This window comes from Salmo salar, chromosome 01, assembly GCF_965601325.2.
Source record: "Salmo salar chromosome 01, fSalSal1, whole genome shotgun sequence".
NCBI classification, from domain to species: domain Eukaryota; kingdom Metazoa; phylum Chordata; class Actinopteri; order Salmoniformes; family Salmonidae; genus Salmo; species Salmo salar.
In genome coordinates, this window is record NC_138291.1 from 26,336,940 (window position 1) to 26,356,550 (window position 19,611).

Below are 19,611 nucleotides of genomic sequence, written 5' to 3' on the forward strand. Positions count from 1 at the left end.
GCCTTTATTACTTTAAATATTTCTTTTGAGATCCACCCCTGTAAACGTCCTTTGCGAGAGGAGAAGGAGCTTCTCATTTCATAGAAGTGCATTTTCGTCCAGGTTCACTCTCCTCGCCGCCTCTCCTAGATTGCTTTGACCTTTTTCAAAAGGAGGCGAGCGAGGACAGAGGTGAGAGGATGCAGGCCTTAGGGTATAGGCTAGAGACTGGCAGCCATGACACATTGTCCCTAGTCCTGAATTTAGAGGCAAGCTGATGCTGTATCTCTGAGCGACATCTCTATATTCATCAGTTTGGTTCAGCACTCTCACTTGTATCTTTTTAACCTAATGGATGAATGGGTGAAAGACAAGCCAGAAAGTGGTTGAGAAAGCGGTAATGTCTATGTATACCACTGGGAGGCAGCACCACATAGCGTAATAAGTACAGGTTAATTTACCAAAAATGGTGAAGAGACGTCCTGGCATTCACTAAACAAACTATCACAGCAAAAGGCTTAGGGCCTTTTAGTACCCCCCTCTCACCTTTCACAGCAAAACATTTTAGTGTCTCCAATTTTGACGGCGGAGAGAAAAAAAAATAGTTTTAAAGTTAATTTCCTGCAATTCTACACATTCTGACATTGGGTGTAGAGAAAATGTTGCAGTTTAAAAGAAAATGTTCTGCAATTCTACACATTTTACAATGGGGTGAAGAGAAAATGTTGCAATTTTAGAACATATTTTATTCAGAGAATTTTATTGAATAGTTTGGGGTCGGCCTCATCTCTGCTAAATGCTCCTCAGTGCCAGATACAGATGACAGGTTGCCCTATTTATTTAACTAGGCAAGTCAGTTAAGAACAAATTCTTATTTTCAATGACAGCCTAGGAACAGTGGGTTAACGGCTTTGTTCAGGGACAGAATGACAGATTTTTACCTTGTCAGCTCAGGGATTCAATCTTGCAACCTTTCAGTTACTAGTCCAATGCTCTAACCACTAGGCTACCTGCCGCCCATATGCTGGGCAGCTGGCAGAATGGGGATCCGATGGCGGTCCTTCAGTTGGTGGTGGTGGAGAGGTGGAAGGTCATTAGAAGACTGTTGCTTCAAAACAGCAAGTGGGAGACACAAGGTTTGAGTTGACATATAAATACTCCCCTAGATTCATGCCCATTGGTTGAAGAAAAGGAAAGTGATTATTGCACGAGTGAGCCCATAGGTTAGTCAGCAAGTGTTGTGGAATTGCCTTAGTGAGCCATGCTCATAGGCTGAAGTTAAAAGGTGAATGACATTCCGCTTATGTCACTTATGCCTGGAGCCGGCCATGATCAAAACATATGACTTATATAAGATAATATAAACATGTTAGATTCCAGCCTCAAGGCTTCTTCCTCTATATTCTTGTCAAATAAACATTATTTCCTACCTAACTCTAAATATTAAAATCAGCAAACTGCATGTACACGTCTTAGAAATAACATTAAGCAACAATTATTTTCCACCAGCAAGGTGGTTGTTTCACCTTAATGTTTGAGTTTGTGACACTGTAATTACGGGAGAATTTACAGCTGAAACAGGGAGCATTGACATTCCAGAGCCAGATGGATGTCTGACTATAAATCTAGAGCCTCAGTTACCTGGGATGGTTACCTGGGGTGATCCCCCCGCCGGGCCCGCCCTGCTCCCACCGGCCGGACGGACACTCACAAAGGGCAAGAGGTTTCCAGATCTGTTTACAATCAGGGAGGGAGACTAGCAGGCTATCTGGGTTCTGACTCCTGACGATGTAAACGCATCCTCTACAAGCTATGCTGGTTCCATAGTGTCCCTGATCCCACATATGAAGTGACAGATTATAATGGGCAGGTGTTGTGGGAATTGGACACAACGTTTCTTTTAAGTTCCCGATCCACTTTGGAATTCTCCATCAACACAAAGATTTACAGATTAAGCTTCTGAGAGGTCCCACTTAAAGTTCCATTCAAACATTACAGGGGTGAGCTAGTATGCCACTTACAAATGTCAAACAAGCTCATGGCCATCCCTCTCCAAGGTCATATTTTCCCAGTGGTAGTGGAGGGTGAGAAGCTTATAGTATTTTTTATTTTATTTAACCTTTATTTTGACATGGAGTCAATGCTGAGACCAAGGTGTCTTTTCCAGGTGAGCCCTGTATAGCACCACAATAAACATTAAAATACAATAAACACATTCACAGTGGTGTAAAGTATTTAAGCAAAATACGTTAAACTAAACTAAACTAAAGTCGTTTTTGGGGGTATCTGAACTTTACTTTAATATCACTTTAATTTCACTACATTCCTAAAGAAAATGATGTACTTTTTACTACATATATTTACCATGACACACAAAAGTACTCATTACATTTTGAATGCTTAGCCGGACAGGAAAATGGTCTAATTCACTCACTTATCAAGAGAACATCCCTGTCATCCCTATTAGCTCTGATCTGACGGACTCAATAAACACATGCTTAGTTTGTAAATTATGTCTGAGTGTTGGAGTGCGCCCGACTATCTGTAAATACATTTTAAAAAACAAGAAAATGGTGCTGTTTGGTTTGCTTAATATAAGGAATTTGAAATGATTTATACTTTTATACTTTTACTAAAGTAGTATTTTACTGGGTGACTGATTCATTTTCTATGAAGGTATCTTTACTTTTACTCAAGTGTGACAATTGGGTACTTTTTCCACCACTGCACATCCATATACACAATAAAATACACATCATTATACACAACAATACACAAAAAACAAAAGACAGTCATAAAAAACAGAGACATTCTCAGTAAAACAACCATCTGAAATGCCCTAAAGGCACTAATTCCTAAAATGTTTAAGTGTATTGTAAACCATTCCAAACGTAAGGGGCAAGGAAATTAAAGGCTGATTTACCTAACTCTCTAGACATTAAAGGAGTCACCCAGAGTAAAACAAAAATGAACTGGTAATTTTTCATCTTAACAGTAATGTGCAGTAAGTCATAAGTTTGTAAGCCATATGTCACAGGCATGGTCCACGTCCAGAGGAGCTCAGCCAGAACTGTAAGTAAAGCTTCACTGAGGCCCCTCTCCAACTCCATACTCCAACTCTACATGAGTGGGTGAGTCAACAGGTCTGAGGTGCCAACCACCAAACCCAGAACCACTATGTGTCACTACATCTCTATTAGTGTGAGTGATGCTGTTGGTCCTTTTTTCGAATAAATAGTCAAGGTCAGCAATACCACGGGTGTAAGGCCCAAGTGTATGCCATTATAACTCTACCCAGGCCTCTGACAAATCCTAGTAAAGTAAGCCATGCGGTAAGGACTGCACTCATATGCCAGCCAATGGACCGCAGATGGAAAAACAAAGCTTGCCTCTTGGATTGATGTAATTTAAGTATTCGATGATAAGGAAATCCTGATTGAAATGTTTATAAACATCAAGACGATACTGCTAGCCTGGCTTCATGTTGTAATGAATGTTTGATGCAATATTTAAAGTTTTTAAATGCCCAGTCAGTTTCCCAGTAATGTTTCCTGTATCCCTTCACGCCCCTGAGAAAGCAGGGATTAAAACATTCCCATTATCTTAAAGGTTTAACAGAATTGACGGGGTTCCCTCTCACACATTGTCATGGGTCAGGCCTGATTTACTGCTCATGGGTACCCTCGCAATGGCTGCCTGGTATTGTGATGCAATAATGTCCATGGTAATGTAGAATGTTCATTCAAATGATGCTAACTGATATAGTCCCAGTCGGTATTAGATAGAACATTGCGGCCCTACCCACCAGTGGGGAAAACCACTTGTGGTTACCTACTGTAGGTTACCCCATTGGCTCACAGCAAAATGTTGACCTTTTTGAAACACAATTTTCTTGTTGTGTGCTTGTTTAAATCTATTACAAAACTATGTTGAAGAAAAGTCCAACATGTCTAAAGATTATTTTTCAACATTGCCTGCTACCGAGCATTCTCACTACTTAAAAACACTTCATATTGTAAGGCTTCCCTCATGCCCCTTTTCATGACGGTGCTAGCAGCTGCATGAGTGAGTGCTACCGACCAGAACAATAACCTAGCCAAGACCAACAACACAAACAAACAGGATTTGCAGCTACAAGTAGTGAGTGGAGTTACAAACAGACTATACTAAACAAGTTAAATGTCTAACTTGTGATGAAATGTTTTCCACGCACATAGAAACCTGTAGCCTACTTGGACACCGGGTCCCCACCAGCGACAGTCAGTGCCTCAGTGCCAAATACAGATGAAAGTTGCCCTATTTATTTATTTTATCTTTATTTAACTAGGCAAGTCAGGTAAGAACAAATTATTATTTACAATGATAGCCTAGGAAGAGTGGGTTAACTGCCTTGTTCAGGGGTAGAACAACAGATTTTGACCTTGTCAGCTCAGGAATTCGATCTAGCAACCTTCTGGTTACTGGCCCAACGCTCTAACCACAAGGCTAACTGCCGCCCCCCTTTAAGATTAGGGAGGACGATTATTTTGTTAATGAGCAGGCCTTATTTCTATTACAGCATATTGGATGACTGTCATTCATATTCCATTCACCCAGCTGAATGTAACATCGATAGGTTTAGAATTTTCCTTCTAGCCATCATGAGGTTGCTACAACCTACCTATGATTTAGAGTTTATGACGTATGTGCACAGGAGAAATTTGAGTAATCAAAGTGACAGAAATTGACACATTCAGTAGGGCCTTGCACACTCTTGCCTGCATCTAGTTGACCTACAGTAGGGTATAATCATTACTCCAACAGTTGCAAATTCAGGTATGTTTATCCCTGTTTCGTTCCGTTTGCTTACGTTTAAGAAACGTTTTCAACAGAATTGGTGGAATGAATACACCCCTGATGACATGCAAACACAATTCACTTTCATAGCAGCCCCATACAAACAGCATGATCCCTTTGATTATTGTTTAATTCCTTCTCGCATCCACGCGCTCTCCTCCTCTTACCTTTTCCCTTCGCTTGTGGACTTCAGTGCACAACACATCAGCTATCTGTGACCAGGCAAATAAACCTTCCCGGGAAGTAGGGGTTCTGAGCAGCACCCCCTGAAAAATAAGAATTATAAAAAGTACAAGATTTCTTTCTTTCTCACAAAAGTAGTGCACTGGGCCTTTAATAGTCCTGTATTAGCAGACTGATATAGCCAGGGACTTGCTTCCATTCAGCCACAAGAGCATTAGTGTGGTCGGTCACTGATGTTGGCCTAGCTCACAGTCAGCGTTTCAATTCATCCCAAAGGTGTTCGATGGGGTTCAATCAATCAATCAAATGTATTTATAAAGCCCTTCTTACATCAGCTGATGTCACAAAGTGCTGTACAGAAACCCAGCCTAAAAACCCCAAACAGCAAGCAACGCAGGTGTAGAAACATGGTGGCTAGGAAAAACTCCCTAGAAAGGCCAGAACCTAGGAAGAAACCTAGAGAGGAACCAGGCTATGAGGGGTGGCCAGTCCTCTTCTGGCTGTGCCGGGTGGAGATTATAACAGAACATGGCCAAGATGTTCAAATGTTCATAGATGACCAGCCGTGTCAAATAATAATAATCACAGTGGTTGCAGAGGGTGGAACAGGTCAGCACCTCAGGAGTAAATGTCAGTTGGCTTTTCATAGCCGATCATTCAGAGTATCTCTACCGCTCCTTCTGTCTCTAGACAGTTCAAAACAGCAGGTCTGGGACAGGCAGCATGTCCGGTGAACAGGTCAGGGTTCCATAGCCGCAGGCAGAACAGTTGAAACTGGAGCAGCAGCACGGCCAGGTGGACTGGGGACAGCAAGGAGTCATCAGGACAGGTAGCCTCCGGGGGGAGAGAGAGAGAAAGCAAGCAAGCAAGCAAGCAAGCAAGCAAGCGGGGAAAGAAAGAAAGAAAGAAAGAAAGAAAGAAAGAAAGAAAGAAGGAAGAAAGCAAGCGAAAGCAAGCAAGCAAGCAAGCAAGCAAGCAAGAAAGAAAGAAAGAAAGAAAGAAAGAAAGAAAGAAAGAAAGAAAGAAAGAAAGAAAGAAAGAAAGAAAGAAAGAAAGAAAGAAAGAAAGAAAGAAAGAAAGAAAGAAAGAAAGAAAGAAAGAAAGAAAGAAAGAAAGAAAGAAAGAAAGAAAGAAAGAAAAAGATTGAGGTCAGGGCTCTGTGCAACCCAGTCAAGTTCTTCCACACCGATCTTGACAAATCATTTCTGTATGAACCTCGCTTTGTGCATGAGGGCATTGTCATGCTGAAACAGGAAAGGGCCTTCCCCAAACTGTTGCCACAAAGTTAGACGTACAGAATCGTCTAGAATGTCATTGTATGCTGTAGTGTTAAGATTTCTTTTCACTGGAACTAAGGGGCCTAGCCTGAACCATGAAAAACAGTCCCAGATCATTCCTCCTCCACCAAACTTTACAATTGGCACTATGCATTCGGGCAGGTAGTGGTCTCTTTGCATCCTCCAAAGCCAGATTCGCCCGTCGAAATGCTAGATGGTGAAGCATGATTCATTACTCCAGCGAACTCGTTTCCACTGCTCCAGAGTCCAATGGCAGCGAGATTTACTCACTCCAGCCGACGCTTGGCATTGCGCATGGTGATCTTAAGCTTTTGTGTGGCTGCTCGGCCATGGAACCCATTTCATGAAGCTCCAGACGAACAGTTCTTGTAGTGATGTTGTTTCCAGAGGCAGTTTGGAACTCGATAGGGATTGTTGTAACCGAGGACAGATGATTTTTACACGCTGCATGCTTCACCACTTGGTGGTCCCGTTCTGTGAGCTTGTGTGGCCTACCACTTCGCTGCAGAGCCATTGTTATTCCTAGACGTTTCCTCTTCACAATAACAGCACTTACAGATGACCGGGGCATCTCTAGCATAGCAGAAATGTTATGAACTGACTTGTTGGAAAGGTGGCATCTTATGACGGTGCCACATTGAAAGCCACTGAGCTCTTCATTCCATTCTACTGCCAATGTTTGTCTATGGAGAATGCATGGCTGTGTGCTCGATTTTATACACCTGTCAGCAATGGGTGTGGCTGAAAAAGCCGAATGCACTAATTTGAAGGGGTGTTCACCTACTTTTGTATATATAGTGTATAAGTGTCAGGAAAACTCTTTCAACCCTCACTTTGCATTGCCATCACCATGGCCTTAAATCCCACATCAGCGCCATGAGTTCACTGATAAGCGTAGCATGTGTCCCATATGTCCGTCCTTACAGTAAAACCCCTGAAACACATCCTCAGGCCTGTAATAAGGTGTGCCCCACACTGTCCACTCCATACACACTCAATACATAAGCTGTAACACATAGCCACTGTATAGCCCTGTAAGCTGTGGCCATGGAGGGGGCTTGCTGTTTCACCATAGGCCCTGTACTGTGGGTCTGTGGAAGCCCCTCCAATGTGTCAGAAACACCCTCTGGCCCTGGCCAGTCAGTCACACACCAGCCAAGCCCTCCACAGCAGCAGGGTGTAAATCCAACAGCTATAACAATGGAGGGAGTGTGAGGGGCAAGCAGAGACAGAGGTAGACCCCCACACTCAGGCCTGAGACCCCCCACCCTAATAACCCCTTCCAGCTGAACTGTAGGCCTCCTCATGTAGGGGATGACGAACCGACCACCAGGGACCGTGTCCGCACCCTGGAGTCAGGGAGCTGACCTCATGGACACGCTGGAGGTTGGGTGAGTTAGTCACAGCAGCAGTGCCCCTGAGTCAGTCCACCAGCACACTACACCCATTCAGGACCTGAGAATGTTTGGTAACCCGCCCTGCTCTCTGCTCCCTGCCCTGGTATTAACACACACAGACACGTACATCTACTCACTACACTCTTAGAAAAAAGGCTTCCAAAGGGGTTCTTCGGCTGTCCCCATAGCATAACTATTTTTGGTTCCTGGTAGAACTCTTTTGGGTTCTATGTATACTAAGCAAAATATGAACGCAACATGTAAAGTGTTGGTTCCATGTTTCATGAGTTGAAATAAAAGATACCTGAAATTTTGGGAACAAATTTGCTCACATCCCTGTTAGTGATCATTTCTCCTTTGCCAAGATAATCCATCCACCTGACAGGTGTGGCATATCAAGAAGCTGATTAAACAGCAGGATCATTACACAGGTGCACCTTGTGCTGGGGACAATAAAAGACCAGTGTGCAGTTTTGTCACACAACACAATGCCAAAGATGTCTCAAGTTTTGAGGGAGCATGCAATTGGCATGCATACTGCAGGAATGTCGACCAGAGCTGAATTTAATGTTAATTTATCTACCATAAGCCACCTCCCACATTTTGGGGGAGAATTTGGCAGTATGTCCAACCAGCCTCACAACCACAGACGTTGTGTAACCACTCCAGCCCAGGACCTCCACAACCAGCTAAGACCAGCCAGCCACCCAGACACCTGATGAAACTGTGGGTTTGCACAACCAAAGTATTTCTGCACAAATTGTCAGAAACTGTCTCAGGAAAGCTCATCTGCGTGCTCTTCACGAATGTATACCGGTTTCAACTGTACCGGGCAGATGGCATCATGCGAGATCCTGAGGCCCATTGTAGTGCTATTCATCTGCATCCATCACCTCATGTTTCAGCATGATAATGCATGGCCCCATGTCGCAAGGATCTGAACACAATTCCTGCAAGCTGAAAAGGTCCCAGTTCTTCCATGGCCAGAATACTCACCAGACATGTCACCTATTGAGTATGTTTGGGATGCTCTGGATCAACATGTACGACAGTGTGTTCCAGTTCGAGACAATATCCAACAACTTCGCACAGCCGTTGAAGAGGAATGGGACAACATTCCACAGGCCACAATCAACAGCCTGATCCACTCTATGGGAGGGTCAGCGTAGCAGATGTGTTGTTACCTACCCTTAACACCTCGGGGCGGCCTGTCAGGAAGTCCAGGATCCAGTTGCAGAGGGAGGTGTTTAGTCCCAAGGTCCTATTCTTAGTGATAAGCTTTAAGGACACTATGGTGTTGAACGCTAAGCTGAAGTCAATGAATAGCATTCTCACATAGGTGTTCCTTTTATCCAGGTGGGAAAGGGCAGTGTGGAGTGCAGTAGAGAGGGCATCATCTGTGGATCTGTTGGGGCGGTATACAAAATTGCCGTGGGTCTAGGGTTTCTGGGATAATGGTGTTGATTTAGGCAGGTTACCTTGGTGTTCTTGGGCACAGGGACTGTGGTGGTCTGCTTGAAACATGTTGGTATTACAGACTCGGTCAGGGATAGGTTGAAATGTCAGTGAAGACATTTGCCAGTTGGTCAGCGCAAGCTCAGAGTACACGTCCTGGTAATCCGTTTGGCCCTGCGGCCTTGTGAGTGTTGACCTGTTTAAAGGTCTTACTCACATCGGCTACGGAGAGTGTGATCACACAGTCATCCTGAACAGCTGATGCTCTCATGCATGCTTCAGTGTTGCTTGCCTCAAAGCGAGCATAGAATTTCTTTATCTCATCTGGTAGGCTTGTGTCACTGGGCAGCTCGCGGCTGTGCTTCCCTTTGTAGTCCGTAATCGTTTGCAAGCCTTGCCACACCTGACGAGCGTCGGAGCCTTTGTAGTAGGATTCAATCTTAGTCCTGTGTTGACGCTTTGCCTGTTTGATGGTTCGTCGGAGGGCATAGCGGATTACTGTCTCGCTCCTTGAAAGCGGCAGCTCTACCCTTTAGCTCAGTGCGGATGTTACTTGTAATCCATGGCTTCTGGTTGGGGTATGTAGGAACGGTCACTGTGGGGACGACGTCATCGATGCACTTATTGATGAAGCCAGTGACTGATGTCGTATACTACTTACTCAATGCCATCGGATGAATCCCGGAATATATTCCTGTCTGGGCTAGCAAACAGTCCTGTAGCTTAGCATCTGCGTCATCTGGCCACTTCTGTACTGAGCGAGTCACTGGAACTTCTTACTTTAGTTTTTGCTTGTAAGCAGGAATCAGGAGGATAGAATTATGGTCAGATTTGCTAAATGGAGGGCGAGGGAGAGCATTGTACGTGCCTCTGTGTGTGGTGTAAATGTGATCTAGAGTTTTTAACCCTCTGGTTGCACATTTAACATGCTGGTCGAAATTATTTAAGTTTCCCGGCATTAAACGGATTTAAGTTTCCCTGCATTCCCCGGCCACTAGGAGCGCCGCCTCTGGATGAGCATTTTCTCATTTGCTTATGGCCTTATGCAGCTCGTTGAGTGCCGTCTTAGTGCCAAGATCGGTTTGTGGTGGTAAATAGACAGCTACGAAAAATATAGATGAAAACTCTCTTGGTAAATAGTGTGGTCTACAGCTTATCATGAGATACTCTACCTCAGGTGAGCAAAACCTTGAGACTTCCTTAATATTAGATTTCATGCACCAGCTGTTATTTACAAATAGACAGAGACCGCCACCTTCTTGTCTTACCGGAGGCAGCTGTTCTAGCTTGTCGATGGACCGAAAACGTCGCCAGCTGTATGTTATCCATGTTGTCGTTCAGCCACGACTCGGTGAAACATAAGATATTACCGCTTTTAATGTCCCATTGGTAGGATAGTCTTGATTGGAGCTCATCCCTTTTGTTATCCAGTGATTGCACGTTGGCTAATAGGACTGATGGTAGAGGAGGATTACTCACTCAACGGCAGATCCTACGTCACCGATATCTCTATCTCTTCTTCATGCGAAGAGAGGGATTTGGGCCTTGCCGGGTGTCTGAAGTAAATCCTTTGCGTCTGACTCGTTAAAGAAAAAATCTTCGTCCAGTACGAGGTGAGTAATCACTGTCCTGATAGAAGCTCTTTTCAGTCATAAGAGATGGTGTCAGAAACATTATGTACAAAATAAGTTACAAATGATGCAAAAAAACACACACAATAACACAATTGTTTAGGACCCCATAAAACGGCAGCAAAAATTAGGTGCTTGAGGTCAGAGACAGCAAAGGTTTTCAGTAGGCATCCAAAATCCTTGTTGTCCTGGAATCAGCCTGAGGCCAACTGGCCATGATGTCAGGGTTAGGGTATAATGAGAGTGAACTCTGAAGTCACACTCTCACTGAGGTTCTGACAGACAAATGACGCCTAATGATTTGCTCTTAACGTACCTCAGCCTCCCCTGGCTTTCTCTTCCAGGAGATATGATGTGGGCTCTGTGCTGTTGTTCTAGACAAAGCCAGATCTGATTAGTAGAGAGAGAGAGAGAGAGAGAGAGAGAGAGAGAGAGAGAGAGAGGAGGGAGAAGTGTTGCCTTAGCTCTGGTGTCCCTCCACCCTGCCAAAGCAAACTCTCCTGGACGAAAGAGAAAGATGAGTGGACTTTGCGAGTGGCCAGCTGGCCCTGGTTAAAAGCTGATCATGAGCAAATAGGTCATTGTATCTCTTGGGGGGCTAGATCTTTACGAGTTAATGGAAACTAACCTCTGCCTCCGATCTGTCGTTGGAGAGAGGCGGGCGACCAGCAACCAGCGGTTGGTCTGTTTGAAAGGATCTGTAAGGAGGGATGGAGGGAGGAAGGAAGGAGGGTTAGGGAGACGTGCCGGGTTGTCTAGCGAGAGCTGATTATGCGTGTTGGAGGCTGGTTTCTTGGATGCAATGTTTGTGTTAGAACCTGTTGCCCACAGCAGATGTTGCACATGAAGGATGTGTTATTGGATGTTTACTGTTTGAATAACATCATGTGGTATGAGAGTAGACTGTTGATTCAATGTTTCCTCTATATTGTCACTCACCTCTACGGCAACCCTCTCAATGTGTCTGTCTGTTATATAACAAGCCTTATAATGTACTATGTGTAGTAGAAGGTGTTAAACATGTATAGGCCAGATAATGACTATTACTCCTCCCTCTCCTAGGCTTGTTTTCCACATCTTCCTAATCTGCAAGGAAACAAACACACAGGTTAACAAACACAGCCTAACCATTTTTACCTTTTCAACCCACTTGCACTCACACCTAACATTAAACACCTACACACATACTGGTAATGTGGACTGCAACCATTACCGTCCATTTCAAACTCACAGTTAATACTTCCTGGTTCTGAAGCACTTACACAATTTTGTGTCTGGGCTAGCAAACAGTCCTGTAGTTTAGCATCTGCGTCATCTGGCCACTTCCGTACTGAGCGAGTCACTGGTACTTCTTACTTTAGTTTTTGCTTGTAAGCAGGAATCAGGAGGATAGAATTATGGTCAGATTTGCCAAATGGAGGGCGAGGGAGAGCTTTGTACACGTCTCTGTGTGTGGAGTAAATGTGGTCTACTGTTTTTTCCCTCTCGTTGCACGTGACATGCTGGTAGAAATGAGGTAAAACGGATTTAAGTCTTCCTGCATTAAAGTCCCCGGCCACTAGGAGTGATGCCTCTGGATGAGCATTTTCTTGTTTGCTTATGGCCTTATACAGCTCGTTGAGTGCGGTCTTAGTGCCAGCATCGGTTTGTGGTGGTAAATAGACAGCTACGAAAAATATAGATGAAAACTCTTGGTAAATAGTGTGGTCTACAGCTTATCATGAGGTACTCTACCTCAGGCAAGCAAAACCTAGAGACTTCTTTCATATTAGATTTCACGCACCAGCTGTTACTGACAAATTGACACAGACCACCACCCCTCGTCTTACCGGAGGTAGTTGTTTTGTCTTGTCGATGCACAGAAAACCCTGCTAACTGTATATTATCTATGTATTATCTAAGCGAAAAAAATGGTTTGGAGAACGTAAAACAGCAGCCATCCCCTCCGGCGCCATTCTATATAATGTATGGAGTAAAAAGTATATTATTTTCTTTTGGAATGTAGTGAAGTAAAAGTAAAAGTTGTCAAAAATATAAATAGTGAAGTAAAGTACAGATACCCCCCAAAAAGATTGAATTAGTATTTTAAAATATTTGTACTTAAATACTTTACACCACTGGTGTGATGTCATTGAGAAGAGAAGTGATAGGTGATTGCATTTTGGATTATAGCAATCTGCTATCGGCTGTGGAGCATAGGGGGCTGTTGTCCTGATGCACATGCTGCTGTGCTGTGCCATGCCGCTTTAAGCATTTATACTTAGCCTGTTATTCTTGAAAAAGTATATTCAATTAAGACTTGTTTGTAAGTCAATTTCCTTTTCTTTTCTTTTTTCTTTTAGTCATTTATTCACTGTAGGACTACATACTGACGTCCTGCACTCTGCACTTGAAGACCTTTGGCTAGTTTGAGTCCGTTATTAGGCTACACACATACACACACTGTCTGAAGCAAATGTATTAATCTAGGAGTGATAGTGCCTGATGACAAGGATTTGGTAAGCATGAGTTTTTATGTGAACTAAACAATATAGAATGCCAGACAGAGGAAGCTACATGACTGAAACCATAGCGTCATCTTTGTTTACTGAATGATAATACATAAATCACTGTTAATGACAACATAATGACATGCTGTAACCAACTCTTTAATAGAAATGCTACTGGTATGAACATCTTCACCTGAAAATGAACAAATGTGTACACAAGGACTCGTTTATACTTTGCCAAATCCAGTATCAATCCACAGTAGATTATTTCTCAACACTTGTTGAGTTTTAGTGAGTAGCACTGTTTTCTGATCATGACCATAAGCAGGGAGACATACTGTATACACAAAACAGATCCTCTCCTGGAGTGACAGTGAGCTGAAAAATATTCAATCATCTTTGGTGCTTTCCTTACAAGGAACATAAACAAATGTGGAAATATTGTGTGTTACGAGACCTTTTCTGGCCCAATATCTGGTGTGTCGTTGTAATAATGTCAATTAAAAACAACTGATAGCCTATCTGAAAGTTGCCTGTCCTCAGTGAGAGTAGGTCTGAGTCCATGACCCTGACTGTCTGACATGGAGCTGGGGTCTCCAGCGGCCATCAGGAACCACACTTTGAGCTGCAGCAGTGGACCCTCTAAGAGAGACCCACCATGTTTCAAAAGCACAGAATGTCCAGTCTTAAGGAGTTATCTTTAACAGTAGCTAAGTCATACTGAACATCTCAAGACAATACACATCACTAGGGCCTGTAGCCAACATACAGTACATGTCTTAACTCTGGAGAGTTAAACAACTAATGTACTTTGTAAACAGTATTGTGAATGACACAATATGACCTACCTCATATACACCTGACCCTGGTGTCCGCTGGTCATTGGCACCACTGCTAGAGGTCTCCACGGGTCACTGCACTGTCTTTCAGGCAGGGAAAACTCAAGATGTGGCTGCACCTTGCTTAACAGCTCTCTGAAGTGGTCAAGGGCTATTGGATAGGCAGATGATGCTTTGACATTGGCCATTAACTGGAATTATTGGTATTGAATGATGTCCAGTGCGCAACTAAGGAAATTATATTCCAGAAATGAAGCAATGTGCCCAGCATGTTGTTATGTTTATGTTTGACTGAGATCACATCTAAATGCTACATCAGTTAAGTTACGGGCTTCCTTCTTGAGATGCCCTAGTGTGCAGCCTACTGATTGATCAATAGTTTATATGTTGAATTGCATACAAATGTAAAAATCTATTTGATATTTCAGAATCAGTTACAATGAGCATGTAGGCTGACCATAATCAACAGTTGAATTGAAATAGAAAATAGCTTGTTTTTCTGAAATGAAAATGTGATACATTTTTTTCACTATTAATTTGTCATTAAAATAAATGTATAAATGAAAAGTAAAAGCGAAAATAACATTTCGTTCAACGGAATGTCAAGGTTATTGCGAATACGCTACCTATTGCGCAACAAAATGAGAGGACCAGCAGAACGATTAGAGGATATCTCAATTCAAATCCTCCCTCCGTTCGCTACTTGTGATTGGATGGCGTACACCAGGCTGGGCGTACATGTCAGTCAAGACGAATGGGTGCAGCTAATGTCTATGCCTGTAATGTCAATTTGGGTCTCATATTGCATCCCAATGTTTCGGTGTTAGGGCATCCTCACTCCTCTCCAAACGCAGAAGACTCACACTATGTGGTTGTCGTAGGACGCAGCTATTATTTTACTTGAAACAACAATGAAAGTGCACCTACCTACAGTAGGCATTGAATCATTTTTTCTGAGGATAGCCCATTGACAGTAAAAGGTAAACCAGCCTACCGGAGAGACCAAACCAGGAGCATCCGTGCACTTTTCCGTGCACTTTCCGAGGTAGCCTATTCTCGGGCAGCATGCTGCCTATGCTATTGTAAAGGCACTGACAGCGCGGGCACCAACAATTTTTCTCATTCCATTTTAACCGTAACGTCATAACTTCTGGAATTACATCTAACGGACCTCGTGGAGTTAATTCGGCGATTTACTTGACAGAAGGACATAGTTTGCTTAGACCTACATTTCTAACATAGGCTACCGATCTTGGGCTCATTATCAAATTTGAAATATGTTCAGGAAGTGTTTGGTCGCGTTCTTGAATTTTTCAATTCTGGTGCGTGTGTTGATGTCTCATGAATGTACGCCATGTGACCTCCGGACGTGTCCGCCGAAAGCCTGCGAGACCGGTCGGACTCTGGCCAGGGACCCGTGCGGATGCTGCGATCAGTGTACCCGGATGGAGTGGGAGCCGTGCGCCGGCCAGGACTGGACACTGGGCTACTGCGCCTTGGGACTAACCTGCGCGGCTGTCAACCAAACGGGAGCTGTAACGCTCCCTGAAATAGGAGTTTGTAAAGGTGGGTAACCTATGTCTAAAATAAGACTTAACTTATGAATAAAATAGGCTCAATTTAATATTGGTCTTGTTTCCCATTCTGAAATGTAAGCATGACCTAGAATGGCACAATCATCTTTATTCTAAAGTAGGCTAAAGGGACAATTCCATGATAACGGAATTACGCAGAGATCTTTCAGCAAGTAGTCATTGTGCATAGAGGTGTATGGTTTGTTAAACTTTTATGTCAATGGTTTTTGTTTGGCATACATTTTACAGTGAAAATTCAGAGTCTCATCATAATTCAGTTATTGTGGAATTGTGGTAATTCTTTCTCATTGATTGAATCCAAGCTGTATCACAACCGGTGGTGATTGGGAGTCCCATAGGGCGGCGCACAATTGGACCAGCGTCGTCCGTGTTTGGACGGTGTAGGTCGTCATTGTAAATAAGAATGTGTTCTTAACTGACTTGCCTAGTTAAATAAAGGTTACATTTAAAAATAAAAAAAATACAAAATTGATAGAAGAATGGGAGGTTTTGACATTGAGGTTTCAGTAACACGGTTATTCATTAACATCACTCTCAGCTCTGGGCAGAAAGTCTCCATAGTAAGTGATTATTCTAATTTAGCTTGAGCACACCACAGTGGCCAGCTAGTTCATGATTCCATCGACTGTGCTGTGTGGACATTGTCTCTAAGCTCAGTGGACTGGTTGAAGCAGGTCTACAGGTTTAAGTAGCTCTTGACTGCCAACAGAGGACCTCATGTTAGACTGTTCATTTCCCCCCTTGAAACCTCAGCTTGCTTCTCTTGCAGGCATGACAATAGGTTTGGCAACAAACCTTTACACCATGCCTCCACGTCAGTATTACTTACGTTCAGGCTTCCCTGCCAGGGCCCAATTTGAACCTCTTAAAAGTTAATGACTATTTTCCTTTGTCTGATTTAAAAAGCATAGGCGGCCTAACAATGGGAAATGTGTATCTGTGCGTGTGTACACTTTACTATGTCTTCATTTGATCCTGAAACAGGTTAGCTGTCCTTGTAGAAAGTGTTTTGCTGTAATGTGGTTGCACAATCAATGGGCTTGTGATGTGCCTCTGAGGGCTCCCTTGGGGTCAAGGCAAAATGGCAAAAGTCTCACCAGCAGGTTTTCATTGGCAGATTCATCTGAATGACCTTACCATGAATCCCACTGTGGTGTCCTTGCCTTCCCTCCTATCAGATCCATGTCCTATACCAGTCTTTTACTGACAGTTTATTAAGCTGTTGTACACAATATATCCCTGGCTCCTAGGAAAATTATACTCCAGAGGATGGCTCTCTAAATCCTTTAGGGCTTCAAGGGTACCCATCCATGACCATTGTGTGTGTGTGTGTTTGTGAGTGTGTGTTTGAGTGTGTGCGCGTACGTGCATGTAGCATTCTAAAAGGACAGCCAAGATCAACTTTTCACACAGTTGATAAGGCAGAACAGGAGTTACCCTCTGAGAGAGCTGGGCATGGGGCATGGTCAGGATCACATCAAGCACCAGCCAGTCCCTCACCTGGACTCTGTCCAGACTGAAACAAAGTGATTGCATGGGACTGACATTACCAGAGGTGAGGAAAAGCAGTCCCACGTTGGGGCCGGATCTACCTGATCCTGGGTCTAGTGGTCCTGGGTCTCCGGCCCCAAGGTATCCCAGGAGACAGTGTCCCTGATTGGGCTTTATTTACAGGTTATGCTGGCAGGCCTTAATCCCCCTCCATACCCATAGCTACCCCCTCTGTGAAATTAACTGCTTTGAATGTCTCTAAATGATGAATGCACTAAGTCGCTCCGGATAAGAGCGTCTGCTAAATTACTAAAATGTCTAATGTAAAAGTTAATGGTTTCCATGATTGAGTCGTGCCTCTGGTCCTCTTGGGGGGGGGGGGTTGGCTGGGTGGGTGGGTGAGGGTAAATCAACACCTCCCTGTGTGTTTGCAGAGGCCACGAGGGCCAGGCTGATCCGGGATTTCCCTCCCAAGCCGGGGGTAGGGTCTTAAAGTGATTAGGGTTGCAATCAGGAGTAGGGGGTAAATGTTTCCAGTCTCTGACCCTTGGTTCTCTCTCCGCTCCTCTGCTCTAAGTCTTGTTGTTCTGGGTGGTCAATATGGAAGGGCAGAGTGTGAATTGTCATTAGGCCTATACTATTGTAGCCTGAATTGAGTGATGTGTCTTGCTGACAAATGTACCTTTTTTGTAAAAAGAAAAGTCGGGAAACCTGAAAGGGGCTGAAATACGGGACGTTAAATACAGCTGTGTCCATCCCAAGCTCATCGGTGCAGGAAACTGTAAGGCACCATTGAAACAGTGTTGTAAGTTTGCTAGCAGGCGGAGAAGAGAGATGAATGCGATTGAAAGAACCTGAACCAACTGTCACTTATTCTAACCATGACCGAGAGGTGGAAGTGTTCGTTTCATTTGGAAAAATATTTCATTTTCATATTTACCACTGTATCAGTACACAATTTCATTTTTCTAAATAGGAGAATGGTTAAATTAGAGACCCCCCACCCCCAAAGTTGGACTTTCGTTGCATTTATGGGATCTCATGTCTGATTTGGGGGTTCTGTGTTCCCCCCATAATTCGCACACTATGGAAGGGTGATGGAGGTTGAAGAAAGTAGACCATGTCTTCAGGTGACATCTGTAGTAGACAAACATGTGTAAAGTCAGTGAGAAAATAGCTGATGCACATGATATTGAACAGAATGCTAAATATCCAGTAAGTGTATGCTTATGAGGACTTTTATACTATGTGCATACTGTATATCAAGTGCAGCCAGTTAAAGTGGTTGTGTATTGTTATGACAGCTATGATTAGGGAAAGTTGCCTGTGAATCCAAACACGTAACTAATTTAATCCCCAAAGGGTTTTTCACCACTTGAGTGATATCGATGTTTGGCCCAGGGTGTTTTTATTTTGTCTGTCTCACTGTGTTAGTGCCACCTCTTCCCTGTCCAGAGCACTTAACAATACCACCTCACAGAATGTCTGTCCTCAAGCGCAAAGACTGGACTCTGCGTCCTGTCCAGTCCACTACTCCTTCTAATCCTGTCCACTTCCCTCTTCCTCCAGCATTATCTAATGTTTCAAAGACTTCCTTTTGAGCTTGCTATCAGCCAAAGGGCCTCAGAGGTCAACTTTCCCATCGCAGCTCTGGATGCCAAGACAAGCAGTCTCCATGGCTGAGAGGACTTCCCCAGAGACGCAGCCGTGATCCAGGCCAGCTGAGTGGGGTCATATCACAGCCGGGGGGTCAGCCTAATCATTAACTACAGTAATTAGAGGTTCACCCCCCCTAACCTCTCATTTTGCTTTGTCTACCTCCTGCCTCCTACTCCTGGAGGCCCCCTTTAGCACCCCACAGACACACTCAGACACCCACCTTCAATGACTGCTATTTAAAAATACCCTCCCAGGCACAGAAAGGCCCAGAGATGGAACAAATGTGGAGGTGGGGATCATTTTAAGGTAACAGGAAATAAGAGGGAGAGTTTTTGCGTGGCAGGGGAGCTCCGTTTGAAAAGCCTGCCTGCCCCTCTACTCTCCCTAATGTCCTGGCTGGTTTAACTCACAGGGACCATGACTGTCTGCCACCCAAGATTCACCTCTCTCTCTTTCAACTCTGGAAATAGCACATCAGAGAGAGATGTGGGTTTGTATAGTTGACCATTATAGGCTACATACAGAGCACTTCTCAAGTACCACTTCTGAAAGGAATGACTGAATGTGCTGTATGATAATAGAAGTTCATCCCTGCTTTCCCTTCGTTTGGTATTAATAAATTAACAATGTACATTTTCTTAAGTATTTTCATTATCGCCAGCCTAGATGTCCATTCATATACCATCATGTTGAATCATCAGTGTCTCCCGGCCCCTAGCAGAGTATGAAAGCAAGGCTTCCCCTTCTGAGAGGAAAGAA

General features: G+C 43.8%; 1 protein-coding gene across 2 annotated transcripts in view; it reads left to right on the forward strand.

Moving 5' to 3' along the window:
• Positions 1 to 14,884: 14,884 nt before the first annotated feature.
• LOC106586563 (cysteine-rich motor neuron 1 protein-like) overlaps positions 14,885 to 19,611 on the forward strand; it is a 48,542-nt gene continuing 43,815 nt past the window's right edge. Inside the window, exon 1 of one of the 2 annotated variants that reach the window (XM_014174117.3) lies at positions 14,885 to 15,673. In XM_014174117.3, coding sequence (XP_014029592.2) covers positions 15,385 to 15,673 — 289 coding nt within the window. In that variant the 5' untranslated portion in view covers positions 14,885 to 15,384. The remainder of the gene's footprint in view (positions 15,674 to 19,611) is intronic. The other variant, XM_014174031.3, reaches the window with a different exon arrangement.